Source organism: Micropterus salmoides, unplaced genomic scaffold, assembly GCF_014851395.1.
Source record: "Micropterus salmoides isolate LMB-PRFRI ecotype aquatic unplaced genomic scaffold, ASM1485139v1 Ms_hic_scaffold_10, whole genome shotgun sequence".
NCBI classification, from domain to species: Eukaryota; Metazoa; Chordata; class Actinopteri; order Centrarchiformes; family Centrarchidae; genus Micropterus; species Micropterus salmoides.
Window position 1 is genome coordinate 32,455,116 of NW_024040041.1, and position 18,946 is coordinate 32,474,061.

At 43.1% G+C, this 18,946-nt stretch overlaps 1 protein-coding gene across 3 annotated transcripts; it reads left to right on the forward strand.

Annotated features, from left to right (window-relative positions):
• Nucleotides 1–2,606: 2,606 nt before the first annotated feature.
• Nucleotides 2,607–16,580, forward strand: LOC119896571 (chymotrypsinogen B-like). Of its 3 annotated transcripts, XM_038710054.1 has the most exons (8): nucleotides 2,607–2,764; nucleotides 2,867–2,922; nucleotides 4,531–4,635; nucleotides 11,849–11,869; nucleotides 13,757–13,919; nucleotides 14,381–14,643; nucleotides 15,799–15,941; nucleotides 16,094–16,580. In XM_038710054.1, exons 3-8 carry the CDS (start codon nucleotides 4,581–4,583, stop codon nucleotides 16,334–16,336), a joined length of 888 nt encoding a protein of 295 aa, XP_038565982.1. In that variant the 5' UTR covers nucleotides 2,607–2,764; nucleotides 2,867–2,922; nucleotides 4,531–4,580; the 3' UTR covers nucleotides 16,337–16,580. The 3 variants fall into 3 exon arrangements, with proteins under 3 accessions (XP_038565982.1, XP_038565984.1, XP_038565983.1); XM_038710056.1 differs by lacking the exon at nucleotides 2,867–2,922 and having other exon boundaries at nucleotides 4,535–4,635; XM_038710055.1 differs by lacking the exon at nucleotides 2,607–2,764 and having other exon boundaries at nucleotides 2,771–2,922.
• Nucleotides 16,581–18,946: the final 2,366 nt, after the last annotated feature.

An 18,946-nucleotide genomic window follows, 5' to 3' on the forward strand; every position in this document is an offset into this window, starting at 1 on the left:
TTGCCCATTGTGTGTGGGTGTTTTTTGATTTGTGTGTAGAGTTCTGGGAATATGAGGCATTCTTTCAGAAAATGTGTGTAAACAATCGATAAAAACTGTAAATCAAGAAGGAAAGAGAACCACGCATGCATTTGAAACATTTGTTACTCATCAATGTTTAATTGTCCGCTATAAGACAATTTAGCCACAGTTAAGAGAAAGCATACGTAAATCCACACTGAATCTCAGTAGACCCTGCTGCCTCTACATCACAATCTCGCAACTAGATGTTACTGCATGTAAGAGACAGAGGCTCACACACCCGCAATGTAGTACAGCCTATCAGCGTTAAAGGCCATCCTTCAGACATCCCGTGATGCTTTGCGATGGAGTTTTGTTAAAAATAACTGGAAAAACCTCCTATTTGTATGTAAATACAAAAGATGCTTTGTACTTTGCATTTTTTTAAATGTTTCTGGTTAGAATATAATGTTTTTTATCGGTAATTATCGGTATTATCGGTTTACTATTGAAACCATGAGTGAAGGGACTGTTTTATTTTATGGGGATGGTGACCGGACAAACCACTGGCAAGATACTGTTACGACTCTTATGGTAGATGATTCAGCCGGTGCGTCAAGGTGCAACTGTTACCCTGTCGGCGATTAGGTCCTGTAGACAAAATCTCAGAAACTCACATTGGGGTTGAGATGCTGCATTGGCTCAACCTTGTCGTTGCAGTATTGTCGCTCATATGGCGGGCACTGGTAAACGAAAACAGCGCTAGTCACGCCAAACTCTCTGAAACTTTTGAGCATCAAATAATGCTTAAGGTGATTCGTTGAACTAGACAAGTGTTTGCACCCCTGTGGCCCCAAGGAAGGCGATGTCAAAAGATAAACCCCAGAAAACACAAATAGCAACTGGCCTCCGAGAAAGTAAGATTCTCTGCACTTCACTGTATAATTAAGATGGATTAAGAAAGTGTAACGTTATATTATCAGAACTACGTACAGAGCCCCCAGGAGTCAGGAGAATATTGGGGAAAACAATATAAAACTGAAGTGGAAAATATAAGCTAAAAAACAAAAGACAAACAAACAACAACAACCCCCTCAACAGCACGTTGCTTTCTCCACCTGTTTCTAAGGTGAAATCATGACCTCATCATCATAGAAACCATAACAGACAAGCTAGACACACTGAGAAGTGACGCTTTTAGTTCCTCCTGGGGACTCTGAAGAACTGCGGCAGGTAAACTGTTAATATTGTAAATTTACATCTGAATACATTAAATACAATTGTTTTAGAATCAATGTACTTTATTTGTATTTGTCTTATTTCCAACCCCCCTTTTTTTGAAACAGTGAGAATAGATCTATCAACTTATTGTCAGGAGGTTTTCAGTTGAGGATATTTCACATTAATCTTAAAGTTTATATTTTATGACAATATAAAGAATCTCTTTTTTTTTTGCAGTAGTTTAATATTAAATGTTGCACTTTATTTAAGGTTTGTACTGTAATTCTATAAAAACTGAAATTACTTTGTCTTCAAAAATAAAGCTGATTTTAAACTCTTGAGCATGTGCTTTTATTGAAGATGTTCCTTCTTAATAATTCAGGAAAAATCTGAAAAATAACGGTGTTTCTCTGTAAAACCTTTAATGATAAATGTCTGTAAACCTCTGGTTTTTACGCTTTATTTGAATTAAGGTTTTTTTGGTAGCATCATTTGAGAATGAACAACTCAGTCCCTGCTGTCCTTCTCCTCGTTCTGCTGGTAGAGAGGAGGGCTGGTCTGTCTCAGCCACCAGCTGAGTATAATGTGTCATATTTTAATGTACGTGGCAAACTAAGTTAAACAGTTACTGAAGACAGACAGCTTTCAGTTTAGCTTGTTTGTAACAATGATCTATTATCTGAACTAGCGCTGTGCTTGTGTAAAACCAAAACACAGCTGCGGTGGATGAGAGACTGAGCAGATTAAAACATTGCGTTTACCGTGCGGAGTGGAGGCGCTCTGTAGACACACAGAGGAGCGGAGAGGCTGCATGTGAAACTCAACAAAGATGAGATAGCTCACCTACTTTCATACACTGTAGTTTACTTTTGTTGTCATATAGGCAATATTAAATTATGTGCTGGGCCACATGGAGGTTGCTTCGGGCGGATGTGGCCTGCCGGGTGTTGGCTCCCAACCACAACCGCCACAGGAAGGAAATGAGAAAAGTAAGACTGTTGAAATGATAATTTAATGTATCTTGTATTTGGTGTGATGCATTTAAAACGGATTTTCATTTGTGCATGCATTTAAGATTATGAAAGAGAAGAAATGTTCATTTGTTTAAGAAGTGTGGTCTTCTATATTTGGCCTCTATGAGTTGGAGATTTGAAAGTTTGTACTAACATGCATTGTACACATCTGCATGATATCTCTAAGAGACCTGTATGATATTTCCTATTGCCTTATTTGGAGAAACTGTGAACTGAAGCAAAGGGGTGTTGCAACTACCAGACAGAAGGACAATCTACCCAAAAAGGAAAAGTAATGTTAAAGCAAATCAATGTGATGTTCAAATTTTGATAGCCAATGATTGTTTGAGAAAAGGGTGGGGTCCACCCTGTGATTTCTTTCTTTCTGTTGCTGAGAGGGAGAAGTAGTAGTAGTTGTTGATGTGAGTTGATGTTGGTTAGAAATAAGAGATTGCTATCCTGTTAATTAATTTTCCTTTTTGAATACTTAGTTTAGACGCTCACAGGTGAGGCAGAAGAGGACGATCCAGGTAGAGCTTAGGATATTAAAGGGAATTTAGTGAAGAACTTTGTAGCATTTTTTCTTGAAAATAACTACGTTTCTCTCTTTCTCTTTGGGTGAACGCCCCAAGGGAAACTAGAAGGCTTTTCCAACTTGTCTTTGTTTTTCTTCCCCTCTTCTGGACTGGTAAGTTGTTTACATACTTTAACATCCACACTGCCTACATTAACACACCTCATTACAGATAAACATGGCACACTGGTCCTTTAAGGAGCTCATTCCAGGTTAATGTGTTCAGTAGGGGTGTGGAAAATAATAGATTTTTAGATGCATCACGATGCGGACTTAGACGATTATGAATAATCGATTATCTAGAGGTTAATTTATAACTTTATGTTGACGGAACGTAAAAGGTGGAAATGCAGCTACAGACTGTCTGTGGTGTGAACACAACGGAGACGTGTGGTTCTCCCTGTTCAGCACAGACAGACAGCTGCTGATTGAATGACTGCTGCTTCTAAACTTTCACATGATCAATAAAATCAATACTAACGTTGATGATTTTCACCCACATACTGTGCAGCACGGTAGCGTCCTCTCCTCATTCTTCAAAGGACAGCTACGTGACAGGCGGCAGTAGTTGAGCAGAGGAAAAGCGAGCGGAGCAGAGGAAAACATGAGCGCTATGTTTCAGTCTGGCAGTAAATTTACAGTGTAGGTTACAGCGTGTCAGTTTATTAAAGTCTGTCTGTTTTCCAACTACTGGAAAAGTGAAGGCAGTTAGCGCGCACTAACATCTGCTCTTCAGACTGCTTTTTTGGCCAAGACATATCGAGTACACAAATGAACCAAATGCCGTTTCTCAAGGCTCACGGTGCTCAATACAAGATCACAATACAGTTACAAAAATAATAATAAATATATTTTTGGGAATAAAACAAACATGTAACAACACTAGACGAGACAAAAACAGGAACAGATATATTAGGGTATAGTGAACATGGTTTGGCTGGAGCATTGTAAAGTGCGTAGTTCAACACATCTGACTCTATACTAATAACAGAAGCATCAGAAATTAAAATAACAGCAGCAGAGGTCAGTAAAAATACTGTATTAATGTAATAATGCTATGCAATGTTAAAAATACTTCTTGGTGCTTTAAAAATACCAAGAAGTCACACAGTGAGAAAAATTCATCTTTATCCTGTTCATTTTACAATCACATCGTAGCACCAATGAGGTGCCTAGAAATTCCCACCCTTGAGGTGATGCACCGTGATGCATCGAGATATCGCATCGAATCTGACCTGATAATCCTAATTGAATTGTGAGACCAGTGAAGATGCACTCCCCTAGTGTTCAGTGCCCTACCCTCTGGAATCTAAAGTGAGAGAGGAATTAAAGGGTTGACTGGGAAACTTGGTGAATCTGGAGTTAGACATTCAATGCTGACGGTTAGGCCAGTACCAAGTATTTAAAACTAGCTTGTTATCAGAGGTTGCCTAAGTGGTATCTGAATTCATAATGCACTAAGTTGGTGACCCGTGAGAGCGGGGTTTCTTGCGGGCGGAGGGCCACTTGTTGCTACACCGGGAAGTCGCCGGTTCAATCCCCAGACCAGCAGGATAAAATCTGGGTGTGTTACACATTTAACGATGTCGTACTCTTTGGTCTTGAATACCTGGAGTCCAGGTCACTGGCTTTGTTATCTGTATGAACTTGCTGAAATGATTTGCTTTAGAAATTGACCAATTTTCCAGCCAGACCAAATAGAGTCACACCTCTCTGTTCCAGGCAGTTTAACTTCTCCGTTGATTACAAGAGACAGAGAGAAGAATCGCACCATGGAGGTCAAACTGTTATGCTGTGACATCATGCTCATGATCTTAGCTGTTGCAGGTGAGTGCTGTTAAATACTTTCTAAGAAGAGAGTCAGTGCTGATCACCTGATCTATTTTGTGCTAATAATGAAAAGAAATCTACGTTTCTCTGTAATTATCTACTACGTATAGTAGTATATTATCAGTAAACTACTTACTACAAAGAATGTTGAAACACATATGAAGGCCAACAGGATTCTGTACATTACTGTTGTGATGTCAGTATTTGATATTAACCATTCAATGTTTGCTCCCATTCTCCCTCACCTGTATGTCACCTGCTCTAACTGCCCTGCCGGCATCCCTCACTCTCCCTCTGTCTCTTTACTTTGAATGTGCCAAAGCAAACATGAAGGAAATATTATCAGTAAACAACTGGAGTTTCTTGTTGTGATATCTAGGGATGAATTACTAACTATTTCTGATTGGAATGGCAATAAGTATTTAATCAAAAAACATTGACTAATCCCTTGTGCTGCTCTACACTTAAATCATCTGACTGACTGCTACTCATTTCTTCACTGCTTTCAACTTACTTATCTTTATTGCTAGCTGACTAAGAAAACGTCTTTCACTTTAATCAAACAAACACTAATAATGCTGTTTATCATGAGCAAGTACGCTTTGAGACGCTTTACTTGATGGCTCTCTGAAAAATGTAACATTGATTACTGCCCCCGTAACTGCTGCCTATTACCCATAAGCCAGCGCGACTGCGGCCGTGGTAGCTTTCAAAAACTGGTCAAGATGGCGGACGAACGTTAGCGAGAACTAAACACCGAACTATCATATTAGCCAACCAAGTTTGTTCAGTATGATTTCTGAGGCGTCTGTTAGTCATTTTGCTAGTTAGCTGATGCTAAGGCTAGCGTCTCTTGTGACAGCTAGAAGAGCATTAAACCTTTCATTTCCTGCATTCTGGAGAAATTTTCTGCACCAATTTATGGTGGAAATGGTTTTATTTAGGCTACGTAAAGGGCCACCCAAAATTCAGGCAGCAGGTGACAAATAAAAAAATTAACAGAATATAATGCAGTAGAATAAGGCTTCACAATAGTCTTCCCTCCTATTGTCTTGTGTCTTCTGTTTGGGGAAGTAACCTCTTTAAATGTGCATGTGGAACTATTCACAGCAATTACTTTATAAATTCCTGGACTTTAATAGCTCCTGTGTTTCAGTAGGTTTTCTGCTCATGTTAAAAACTTTCTGCACATTCATAATGCTAAAAAGCTATATCTCCCACAGATCTGTGTTCTCTGACGTGTCAAGAACAAAAATCTCATAATATTACGAGACTGTATGAGAATTCATAATATGTTAGTTATATAAGTCTACCTGCCCTATTCTTTGCTGTGCATTACATTTTTGCTCTGCTGAGATGGTAGCACCCCCTTCAGAACGACTGACAGATCTATTTGGGACTGTATGTTAGGATGAGACAAGGAGGTAACCGGAACCGAAAGTAAAACTTTCTACCACAGCTGGTGACAAAGCGTCAGTATTTCACACAAAGCCTTCAGCGCCCGTGTGAAACGCAGCAGTCTGCTTGTGTGCAGCAATACAGTGGCTCAGTGGCAGAGTGTACACACACGCTGGTGTCGCATCAAAGTATATTTCTGTGTAATTATCTACTCACAGCCAGTTCAGACACTTGCAAAATGCAAAGAAGAAAACCATCTTAGATTGTTAGATGAATTTGAATTTTATAAACACAAATACAGAATACAAAAGACAAATCATAAGCAGAAACATTACATAACATACATTACAGATACACTTACAAAACTCATTCATACAAACTCGCTCACCAACTCACACCTACCCCTCCCACTAACCTACGTTTTTTATTCAAAGTTGAATAATACAAGTTGTAATAATAATATCACTAGTAAATTTATCAATTTAAATAGATTACAGAGAAAATAGTAAATAAATAAATGACAAAGTATGACATTTTAACAGATAAACAAATGAACAGAGGATTGAAGTTACCTTAAAAGTTAAAAGCATAAACAAGTTGTTTTAAGGTATAGAAAAAGGGATGATGTGAAAAAGTGAAAAGAAGTGTCACGGTCCTGTCCTGTGTGCTGTGTTTTTGGGGTTTTGATTCTGAGGGTTTGGTTTTGTATATGCATGTTAGTCCTGTCATCTGTTCCGCTTAGTTCAGAGTTTATTCATTTATCAGTTAGGTATCTGTTATCCAACGAAAGTTAAAATCAAGGGCAACTGGACTTGGGTGAAGATACTGGAAGACGTTTCGTCCCTCATCCAAAGGACTTCTTCAGTTCTGACTGACTGGCAGGGAAACTCAGCTATTTAACCTCAGTGGGGTCGTTGGCCAGAGTCGTTGGCCAGGGTCATCGATACCGCTGGTTCGTTAGTGTTTCTGGTTGCTGTGACGACAGTCGTTACCGTCGTGCAGACTACCTGTGGCCAAGACTGAACGACCATCGTTGGTATCTTCACCTGAGGCCAATAGGTTACGTTTGTTGAGTTTCCTGGGAAGTGATGAAAGGACAGCATTGTAAGTGGGGGATAAGTGGTGGCGTAGACCCCCTCCCCTGTTCAATGACGGCTTCTCGACCCTGGTGTAGATGCTTCCTTGACACCTCTTTCAAACCATCCATCTTCTCTGTCTAAAATGTGCACCTGGTGGTCCTCAAACGAGTGTCCTCTGTCCTTCAGATGTAAGTAGACTGCAGAGTCTTGACCTGAGGAGTTGGCCCTTCTGTGTTGAGCCATGCGTTTGTGTAGTGGTTGTTTAGTCTCCCCAATATACAGGTCTGTGCATTCCTCACTGCATTGGACCGCATACACTAGATTGCTTTTCTTGTGTTTGGGTGTGCGGTCTTTGGGGCGGACCAGCATCTGTCTTAGTGTGTTCTTGGGTTTAAAAAACACAGGGATGTTATGTTTGTTGAAAATCCTCCTGAGTTTCTCTGATACTCCAGACAGGTATGGAATCACAATGTTGTTGCGTTTGACCTTCTTTTCCTCCTCCCCTGTAGTTTTGTTCTTCTTGGATCTTGTGGCGGTTTTCAGAAAGGTCCATTTAGGGTATCCACAGGCTGTAAGTGCCCCCTTCAGGTGGTTCTGTTCCTTCTCTCTGGCTTGGGCGCTTGTTGGTATGTTTTCCGCTCTGTGGTGCAGTGTTCTCATGACCCCTAGCTTGTGCTCCAGTGGGTGGTGTGAATCGAAGAGTAGGTATTGCTCTGTGTGTGGGGGTTTTCTGTAAACACCAATCTGCAGGCTTCTGTCCTCTTCAATGTGTACAGCGCAGTCCAGGAAGGCCAAACTGTTGTTGTGAACATCTTCTCGTGTGAACTTGATGTTACTGTCCACAGAGTTGATGTGTTCTGTGAAGGCTTGCCCTGGCTTTTAATTTTGGCCCAGGTTCCATATATCTGTACCAGTGGCTCGGTTCTATTCCTCTGAAGGAGTTGAGGGCTTTATTCTCCACTTCTTCCATGTAGATGTTTGCAACGAATCGGTGATACCGGTGAGCCCATGGCACAGCCATGCTTCTGTCTGTAGAATCCACCGTTGTACAGTACGACGGTAACGACTGTCGTCACAGCAACAAGGAACACTAACGAACCAGCGGTATCGATGACCCGGGCCAACGACCCCACTGAGGTTAAATAGCTGAGTTTCCCTGCCAGTCAGTCAGAACTGAAGAAGTCCTTTGGATGAGGGATGAAACGTCTTCCAGTATCTTCAACCAAGTCCAGTTGCCCTTGATTTTAACCTTTGTTGGATAACTATGACCTGGATGACTGAGAATCTTCATAGACATCTTAGGTATCTGTTATGTAGTCTGTGTTTTGGTTCTATGGCTTAGTTCCCAGTCCGGTGTTAATGTCTTAGTATTTACTCCTGGTCCGTGTACTTCAGTGTTTGTTATTTTGATCTGTTCAGTATCTGTCTTCGAGTTGTTGAGTTTTGGGTTCAGTTCTATCTGTTGTCCTTTGTCCAGTATCTGTTATATAGTCTGTTGTGTTTGGCTATTTCCCTTACTTGCTGTTCTGTTCTGTTCCATGGTTATTGTTATCCTGTTCCCAGTCGGTTCTGTCTCTGTTCCCTACTCCATTCTGTTAGTCAGTTGTCATGTTTCCTGTTTTGAGGTTCGGTTCCTGGTCTCGTGTTCTTGGTTGCTTTGCATCTTAGCTCCTGCTTCTGTGTGTCAGTTCATGTCTTTGTGTTTGCTTTTGGTCTGTGTACCTCTGCGTGATGTTGCCCTTGCCTGCTGCGTGTTCTCTTTAATCTCAGCTTCTGTCTGTGTTCCTTGTTGGTTTATTTGTGATCTGTCTGCTTGTATTAGTTTATTTATACTACTCTGGTGTTTAGTGTTGAGTAACTTGTGTTTTGTCTTTTCCCCCCTCAGTAATCTGCCTGCCTGCTAGTCTCTCTGTTCCCCTTCGAGATAACTCGAACTGCGTCGGTGACGACACTATGGGAACGCCTCTGGGTGTGGCAGGGCTGAAATCATGAATGAACCTACTCCAATCTTATTGGCGTTGCTAGAACGGTAGCGTGTGACGGCGTAACTGGAGGCGTATATAAGCACGCCGGCACACCGGACACATTAGCTTTTTTCTATTCAGCAGGCACTCTGGCATGTTTGAGACTATGCAGAAGAAAGCTACCACAGTACGGAAAGATTACCTGGAAGGAGAAGCAGAAGAGATGGCTGGTGAGCAATTCAGGCAGTGTGTTTTTCCATGCCCGTGCTACATCATGGCTGGGGACACTCATGTCCTGTGTGTTTCCTGTCTGGGGATGCTGCATGCCCAGGCAGCTCTCGAGGGGGCTGCTTGCGACCATTGCGAGGCCCTGCCCCTGAGGGTGCTGAGGTCCTGTGTGGCTTTTTTCTCCGGAGACGGCCGGATGCGCTCTCCCCGTGGCTCGGGCCCGGCGGTCGCTGAGGCGGTGCGGCGGCTTCGTTCATGGGGCTCCCAGCGCGACATTACCGACGGCATCGGGACTGCTGAGGCTTTTTCCCGTTCCTCGTCTGCTGGCTCCGACTCCCCTCTTCCCCGTTCGGGAGCCCGTTTTTCGGCTTCTCCCGCTCGGGGTGTGAGCCCGGAGAGGCTGCAGCTGTCCGGCTCTGAGGAGCTGGATGTGATCAGCATTTTGGAGGAGGAAGACTTCCGGGTACCGGATAGCCGAGCTATGACGAGCTCTTGGAGGTGGTGACACGAGCAGTGGGCAAGCTCTAGCTTGATTGGCCGCAGCCCATGCCAGACACACAGGCTGCCAGTAAGCTGGATGAGCGCTTCCTACAGCGCCACGCGCTGTAGGAAGCACTCATCGCGCGACATCTGCTCTGGTGGGCAAGGCGTACACAGCGGCGGGCCGGGCTGGTGCAAGCCTGCATACAATGGCGGTTTTGTTTAGCGGCAACTGTGGCTCAATCTATCGGGCAACCAGGAGAGGGAGAAGACCTTCCTGCTCGATGCACCGGTCGCGACCTCTGGCCTGTTTGGCGAGGCGGTGGACGCCGTAGTCAGCAGGTTCCAGCATGCCAGGACGCAAGGTGAGGCTTTCCAGCAGTATCTCCTGCGCCGGTCTGGGTCCAAGATGGCGGCGGCTGCAGAGAGACGGTCCCAGCCGTTGTCCAGCTCCTACCGCCAGAGCCAGAGGCAGAGTGTCGCTGCTCGAGGTCCCCCTCAGCGCACCCGGGACTCGAGGCGGCGCTCTCGCCCACAGCCCCCCGAGACAACGGATCTGAGGACTTTTCTTCACTCTTGCCGAGCCCCTCCCCGAGAGAAGGCGACCGAGGTCCCCTCCCTCGTGGCAACAGGCGCTGTTATCCCGCTGTATCAACGTTTGGGTCGCGCTAGCCTCCAGCTAGCATGCGCTGTTCTGCCCGCCCCGAGGGGCCGCAGTCCGGAGGCGCTCGGGCTCAAACGCCACGGGTTTTTGGCAGGTTTTCCGTGGTGGACCTCCGCTTCAGGGTTCCGCCAGAGACCTACGCATAACACCGGCCACCAGCCCCGAGGGCTTTTCTCCTCGCTATCACCTCTCTGAGGAGGGTGGGGGATCTCCAGGCACTTTCAGTTTCTCTGCCTGGAGTTTGCCCCGGGGAGGGTCAGAGCCAACCTGCACTCCTGTCCGGGCTATGTCCCTAAGGTTCTGTCCAGGTTGGCAGGGTCTACGGTGCTGCAGGCGTTTCATCCCCCACCTCATGTGACGGCGGAGGACGGGAGACTTCATCTGCTCTGCCCGGTCAGAGCACTGAGTATTTACACTCTGAGGTCCTCCCGGTGGAGGAAAGCAGACCAGTTGCTGGTGTGTTTCAGGTCCCCCAAGGCTGGGCTCCCCGCTTCTAAACACACGATCAGCAACTGGATTGTTCAGACTATTTCCCTGGCCTATCAGGTGCGTGGTTTACCTTCACCTATGGCCGTAAGGGCTTATATACGCCTCCAGTTACGCCGTCACACACTACCGTTCAAAGCAACGCCAATAGGATTGGAGTATTTTCATTCATGATTTCAGCCCTGCCACGCCCAGAGGCGTTCCCATAGTGTCGTCACCGACGCAGTGTCTCGTTCATAACCCGAGACGTTTCTCCCTGCTGTCTCTCTGCCTGCCTCGTTTGCCTTGATCCCTGTCACCTGTGTTGTTCCCGCCCTGCTTGTTAGTCCCTGTGTGTGTGAGTGTGTGTGTGTATATACCTGGTGTTTCTGTTTATTCTTTGTCTGGTCATTGCAGTGTTTTGTTGCGTGAAGAAGCTCTGTCTGTTTTTGGATTTCTGCCTGAAACTTTGTCTGCCTGTATTTTGGATTTGTGTTTTTCCCCTTGCCCTTGTGGATTCTCCTTTGGACTCGGCCACTGCTTGTAAGTGCGCTCGCGTTTGGTTTAATAAATCTTTGAACTATCCCTGACAGCCGTGTGTCCTGCATTTGGGTCCTCCAACCTGCCTCACCACACAACCCCTGACAAGAAGTTATAGATCTCAAGGCAAGAGGAAGATTATTCCAGTCCCATGGCCCTTTATATTAAAACGATCTACGTCCAACTTCTTTATAAGTTCTGGGTACACAGAAAAAATGGGTATTGCATGTGTCTGAGTGGATATGAAGATCTACATGGAATCAGATGCAGTTTTAAATAGGAGGGACAATTAAAATAAACACATTTAAAGATAATCTGAAGATTATAATCACAGCACAATCAAATAAAGTTTCCTGTGACTAAATGTACTGTTATTTGTGTCTCGCCTACAGGAAGCAATGCGCAGTCAGCTGGTGAGTTCTATCCTCATTCTTTCTTTCATTCTGTTCATTGGATTTCTGTTTCCTTGAGTTAAAAACAGACTTTAAACCCTCATCATTAATCCAGTCCAGGTCTGAAAAGCAGCTTTTAGTTGCACTTTTGAAGCTCCCTGAGAGTCGAATACTGTCTCTCCACAGAAGTTGGTTAAATTGTGAAGTGTGGTTCAGACGTTCATGTTCCCCTCAGGATGAGTCCTAGTAACTTTGAATTTTACATCAGCTCCTGCTGTGCTTCCAGCAGCATGCTAACATGTTAACAAGCTTCTTCTTATTTTAATCTATATTTATTGAGCACTTTTCAAAATCCATGTCCAAATTAACTTTCACAAGATCAGAAAATAAAACACACAGGTCGTGAAAAAACATCAGGTTTAAATATGTTTAAGAAGATGTATAAGAAGTTATTTTGAGGAATTAAAATGAGAAAATAATTAAAATGCAGTGTAAAGAAAATAAAAATAAAATCATGTAAAATCAGTAAAAGGATAGAAGTATGTTTTAAGAAGGAAATTATAAGAGTTCACTGGCTCAGCCGACCTGATTTCCTCGGGTTGTTCCTGAGCCTCGGGGCCCTGACTGCAAACACTGGCCCCCCTTTAGTTTTCAGTCTCTTAAACCGACAACAGACCTCTACATTGTGGGAGCTAGTTTAATGAAGCTAAAACAGGAGCGATGTGAACACATTTCTTGGTTCTGGCTCTGGACAGTCTGGAGTTGATCAATAGATTTTTGGGTCAAGCAGGTAAAACTGTTGCAGTAATGCAGGCGTGATGAGATGACGGTGTGTAACATGGTGTCAGTGTCCTTAAAAGTTAAGATAGATGTATTTTTATGACGATAAAAACACGATTGCACAACCAAATGCCAAGATTCATTGAAACTGTGGCAGAATTTGCTTTTCCGTGTGCTCAATGACAGGGATCACTGTTTACTCTGAGTTCAGCTGGAGGATTTCTCCAGATTCTCTGAATCTTTTAATGATATTATGGACTGTACATGATGAAATCCCTAAATTCCTTGCAATTGTACTTTGAGGAACATTGTTATTGTTGTTAAATATATTTTCTTTGTAGTGTATTAAATTGAATATAGGTTGAAAAGGATTTGCAAATGAATGTATTCTGGTTTTATTTACATTTTACACAACGTCCCAACTTCATTGAAATTGGGGTTGTAAATGCTAACGTCAGTACACCCACAATAACAATGCTAACATGATGATGTTTAGCTCGTTCACTATCTTAGTTTAGCTTGTTAGCATACTAACATTAGCTAATTAGCAGTAAACATCATCGTACAGCTGAAGCTGGGGAATCGTTGTGTACCTGTACTGAATTAGACTTGCATCCTGAATTTAATCACCACATGCAATGTCTGCTTGCTTTATTGTCTGAACAAAGATTATTACAGGACCCTGCCTTCCCGTTATCTCCCCCGTTATCCTCCTGCTACTTCCTGTTTACTAGAGACATGACCTCTCTATATTGGCGACCTGTCCAGGGTGTACCTCGCCTTTCACCCGATGTCAGCTGGGATTGGCTCCAGCCTATGCGCAGGATAAGCGGTTGACAGTGTGTGTGTATTTGGTCATAAACAAAGTGTTGATGTCAGAAGTTATTACAGTTCATCCTGTGGAGAACATGAAGGGCTGAAACACATTTCAACACAATCTATCTGATAGTTGTTGATTCATCCAGACCAAAGAGCTGGACAGACAGACTGACAGTATCATCTTTAGAGCCGAGCTCATGCTGGATTAAACAAATCCACACAGATGATGGCACCCAGAGAGAAACAATACTGTGAACAAACCGGACCCAAAAACATGAATATACATGAACTCTGACTGTCTCCCTCCAGTTTGTGGCACTGCACCGCTCAACACCAGGATCGTAGGAGGTGAGGATGCTCCTCCCGGGTCGTGGCCCTGGCAGGTCAGTCTGCAGAGCAACGGATTTCATTTCTGTGGAGGCTCCCTGATCAACAACCAGTGGGTCCTGACTGCTGCTCACTGTTTAAACCGGTGAGCATCGATCCTGTCACATGACTTCACCTGTGCAAGCTTAGCAACAGAGAATGCAATGAGGGTGCCTCAGTAACCCACATTCAAACCACACTGCATGTTTTTCTTTATGCTGTTAGCAATAATCAGACACCATTAAAGTTGTAATAAATACATGAAATACGTACATACATGATACATATTGCTCCACAAGAGAAATGACTTTTTGCAGCAAGTTTTGAGCATGAACTCCAAACCATAAGCATAATAAAAGCACAAAAAGACAAGTGAAGAAACTGGCACTGATGTTACTATACATACAGATTAAGACAAAAGGTTCAGATCCAGGCCAGTTCCTTGGTCAAGGGAACTGACTGGAGAAATGAACCATGATTTATTTAATTTGTTTAGTCTAAAATTCACACACAGTCAGCACCAGTATCCATCATATATTTAAACATGTTGTCTTTTCTGCTTCTCAGCGCCAGACCCGATCTCACCGTTAACCTCGGTCTTGACACCCTAGACTTGCCGAATACAAACGCGATGTACCGGACTGAGTCCCAGATCAAGCATCCCAACTATAACACCACAACGAACGATAATGACATAGCCTTGCTGAAGCTGTCCTCACCTGTTAACTTCACCGACTACATCAGACCCGTGTGTCTGGCGGCGGCCGGCAGCGTCTTTAACGCCGGGACGACCTGCTGGGTCACCGGATGGGGGAAAATCCAAACTAACAGTGAGAATTAAAATTTATTCGACAGTCATTTTAAAATGTTTTGTTAATAGTGAATGATCGTATGGATTAATTCAGTTTGTATTGTGTTTTGCAAACACCACAATAACACTACACATTTAGACAAGATGACGTCATAAAAAAAAAAAATTCATTTTCGGTACTTTGTCACTATACTTCTGTGCTTTTACTAAAGTAAAATGTTATATTCGGGACTTTTACTTCAGTAATGGATCATGGCCGTCTGGAACATGATTGGCCCGCTGCCACAGAGACCCTGCTGTAGATCAGAGGCAGAAAATGGACAGATGGATGTTTTCTTACAGTTGATCATCTTTTGTGGCTCACCAAACATCATTTGTGAAAGATGAATGGGATTTTTACTGCAGGAACCAGGACTGCATGAAATAGAAACCACTGAGCCTGTCCTCTGATTTTGGGCTGCCTCAGGTCAAAGTCAAAAAGGCTGACCTTTACACTGTAATAAAGGTTTATAATAATTAAAGGAAAAGGCGGTCAATGTTTTGGATTTCTTACTCTCAACAAAACTCATGAAAAGACTCAAACCAGAAACATGTCAGTCCGTCTCTCAACACTTGTCTGACTTCCTGTCTGTGCTGTCAGCTCTGAGCCCATTGGTTCCTCCTGAAGATGTAAATATAGTTTAGTGTGTTTCCCTAAGGACATTATTGTTGTTGTTTTTTTTTTCTTTTCTGTAATTTCCTAAAACAGCTGCTCTCGATAGTTTCTACCAAACAATCAGGAATAAATGGTGCATTTGTTGAACAATATTCCGCGGTGGATGAATCCACATGTGGACCTCTAGAGAGTATTTAGGGCAGCAGGACGGTTTATGTGGGACTTGTCTTCTGTCTTAGTTTGACAAACCTCAACACAGCACTGCTGGAGACACACACATTGTTGACACAAATAAAAATGACTGTTATTCATTTAGCTGACGCTTTTATCCAAAGCGACTTTGTCAGAGGTCACACGCCTCTGGAGCAACTAGGGGTTAAGTGTCTTGCGCAGGAACACAATGGTGGATGGATCACAGTGGGGGATTGAACCCGGGTCTCTCACACCAAAGGCATGTGTCTTATCCATTGCGCCATCACCACCCCAAGACCCAACATCAATGTTTCTTTTCTTTTTCAGTTTCACTTCCTTCCCCAAAGAGGCTGCAGGAGGTGAGTGTTCCCATCGTGTCCAACAGTGATTGTAACGTTACCTACGGTGGTAAAATCACAAACAACATGATCTGTGCTGGTGTGACTCAGGGAGGAAAGGGCATCTGTGACGTGAGTCTGTCTGCAAAACACTCCTCCATCAACTGATAACACACATGTTTAAATCTGCACTAATCAATAGATCTGACTGGTGAATAAAAAGGACAGTATTTCCCTCTGAGAGCAGAAGTATGAAGTATAACCGACCTGTCTGACGTCTGCAGGGGGATTCAGGCGGCCCGCTGGTGACTAAAAACGGCTCTGTCTGGGTCCAGGCTGGAGTGGTGAGTTTTGGAGGAGGCTGTGCCCTGCCTAATGTACCAGGAGTCTACACCCGAGTGTCCCAGTATCAGTCCTGGATCGACAGGCAGATCAGCATCTCTGGAGCCGCTCACCTGGTTCCCCTCTCGGTTCCTCTGCTGCTGTCCATCTTACCTGTTCTCGTCTCCTTCTCTGTCCTTTCATAGAAAGTTTAATGATGATTTAATTCACCAGGACAGAGTCAAAATATCTGTCTGGTTTTTATTTTTTTTAAATTTTTTTTTTACTTAAGATTCATTTACTTTAAAACAAGCAACAAAATATTTCCACATGTTTCCAGTTCAGCTTCTTGTGTTGAAGGAGTTCTGCAGAAAAGACTCGATAGAAGAGAAGAGAGAGAAACTGTAACTGCTGATTGTTTTCTCCATTAAAGGTCTGGTGTGTAACATTTCTGAGGCTCTATTGACAGAAATGCAGTATAATATCCATAACTATGTTTTCAGAGGTGTATAAAGACCTTACATAATGAACCGTTATGTTTTAATTACCTTAGAATGAGACATTTATATCTACATAACCGCGGGCAGAGCCCTTTAAAGAGAGTCACGTCATCTCCGTTCACTCCAGTGGACCAGTTTTTCACAGCAATGGCAGATCATGGATTGTCAGAATAGTTCCCGGAAGTCAGCAGCAAATGCTAGCAGCGCAGCGGAGCTGCAATAGAAAATGCTATTTGGGACGCACGTTTATAAGGTAAGACGTGTAAAGAATGAGATTCTATATTATTAGCACAACTGAATCACATCAACATGTGCATTAAGGCATGTTAATAGATGTCCCCCACTAAATTAGAAGATTTCAGGACCTTAATGATTAACAAATTAATCAAACAAATCATGATACTGGCAATGGATAAGGTTAGCAAAAAAAGCCTATTAATGTATTTTAAAATATGTTCCCTAATTCCATTTCATCCAAACTTGTGGAATTTTAATAACATATTTCAAAACGTGCTGTTTGACCAACAATAGTGTGTTGATCAATTACAAATACTGACATTTACCTCTCCTCCACTCTGTAGGGCGAGAGCCTGCAGGACTTATAAATCAGGCAAAAGCATGAAATTAAAAGTGTGCAGTGTGTTTCAGCGTCTTCAAGGTGATAAAGTGGCAAAGTGCTGTCCTGTTCCTATTTACAGCATTTTGAGCACTTGCAGCCTCTTAAACTCAATCATTTTCCAAGTTACGTCAGTAAAGTCTGTGAGGGATCAGGGATCAGGGATCAGGGGGGACATTGGGACTGGACCATGCAGACTTACGGACAGGGTCTAAAGGGCTCAAAATGTCCTCGCACTTGACGATCTGACAGTGGGGCAGCCCTAAAGCCCACACTGGGATTGGGCCTGTGTCTCTCTTTTGCAGGTGTGTAGGCCTGCCTGTATGATGCAGTCTAAACGGCGTGAAATAACAATAACAAATGCAAAAAATGCGTTGGAATAGCTCGCCAAATGACTTTAGAAATCGGTGCGTTATTCATAGGCCTTTAGATGATAACAGGTTGCTCGCGTCGGCCCTTGTGTTCTGTGTGGCGTGAAATGCTGGGTGGCACGCCACAACTTCTCAGGTTAGTCCCTCACATGACATGAGTGTATGAATAAAAACGTAGCCGGGACGATTGTAACGCGGGACGAATGAAACACAGCGATTTTCTTTGAGCCCTTACAAGTCTGATATGCCAAGTCTGATATACCTCAGCACATACAGAACACAGAACCGGGAAAAATCAGGGGGATATGACGCACTTTCACGGAGTTACAGAAAGAAGCTGTTTTCAATCATTAAAGTAAATTCACTCAAGCGATCATTTTTTTTGAATGACGAGTTGTGTTTATTGTTCTGTACTGTAGGCAACTCATTCATTAAAACAGACTTTTTCAGATAATAATTGCGATTTTTCCATACATAATCATAAAGGACTTTATGGTTTTACACATTTGTTGATAAAGATAGAGCAGCGTATTTATACTCTTGATATTCCTTCGGCCTTTGGGAGTAAAATCCTGCCTTTCAAAGATAAATCACGTAAAAGCCACAGGTTGAATTTCTTCACTTTTTCAACAATGGGAGTGAGGTTATTCTTGCATCTTTGGAGTTTGTTTTTATCAATTACGATAAAAAAGTAAGTAATCGAGCTTTTCACAGGAATATTAGCAACTAACTCAACATCACAATCTTTAAGAGCCAGTAATTCACAGTAATGCAGAGCTATTAAATGTTTAGACAAAAAACCTAAAAGACAACACCTGGGCAACAAACATCTGTCAGTCACATGTTCCAATAGTTTTGCTCACTTGAAAAATGTCCTGAGTCATACCCATGGAAAGGTTTTGGCTTTTAAACTTCATGAAATACCTGCAGTAAGAAGGGCGCCATCTGCTGGGGAAACAATTTATAAAATTCAGATGATAGAACATTGCAGAAAAATGTTTTCTCACACACTGCTCTCAACATTTCAGGCCCGCCGTCAGGGGGGGGGTCAAAGGGTACAGATGACTCCGCCCCAAGGCCGAGGGGGGGGCCAAGCAAAGGTCTATGGTCAAACCTTAAATGGGATCAAGTTAGACAACTTAACTTACTGTCTCATGCAGTGAAAAACAAATGTATAACTGATAATAACGAGAAGGCGAGTGAACTCCACCCAGCTGATGCAATGCGATCTGTTCTCGCACTGTGAGTCACGGTCTAAAATCTGAGGCGCAGACCTGCTCTGTTTGGGACTGTGAGCTGCACTTTATCTGAGGTGCAGAAGTGAACATT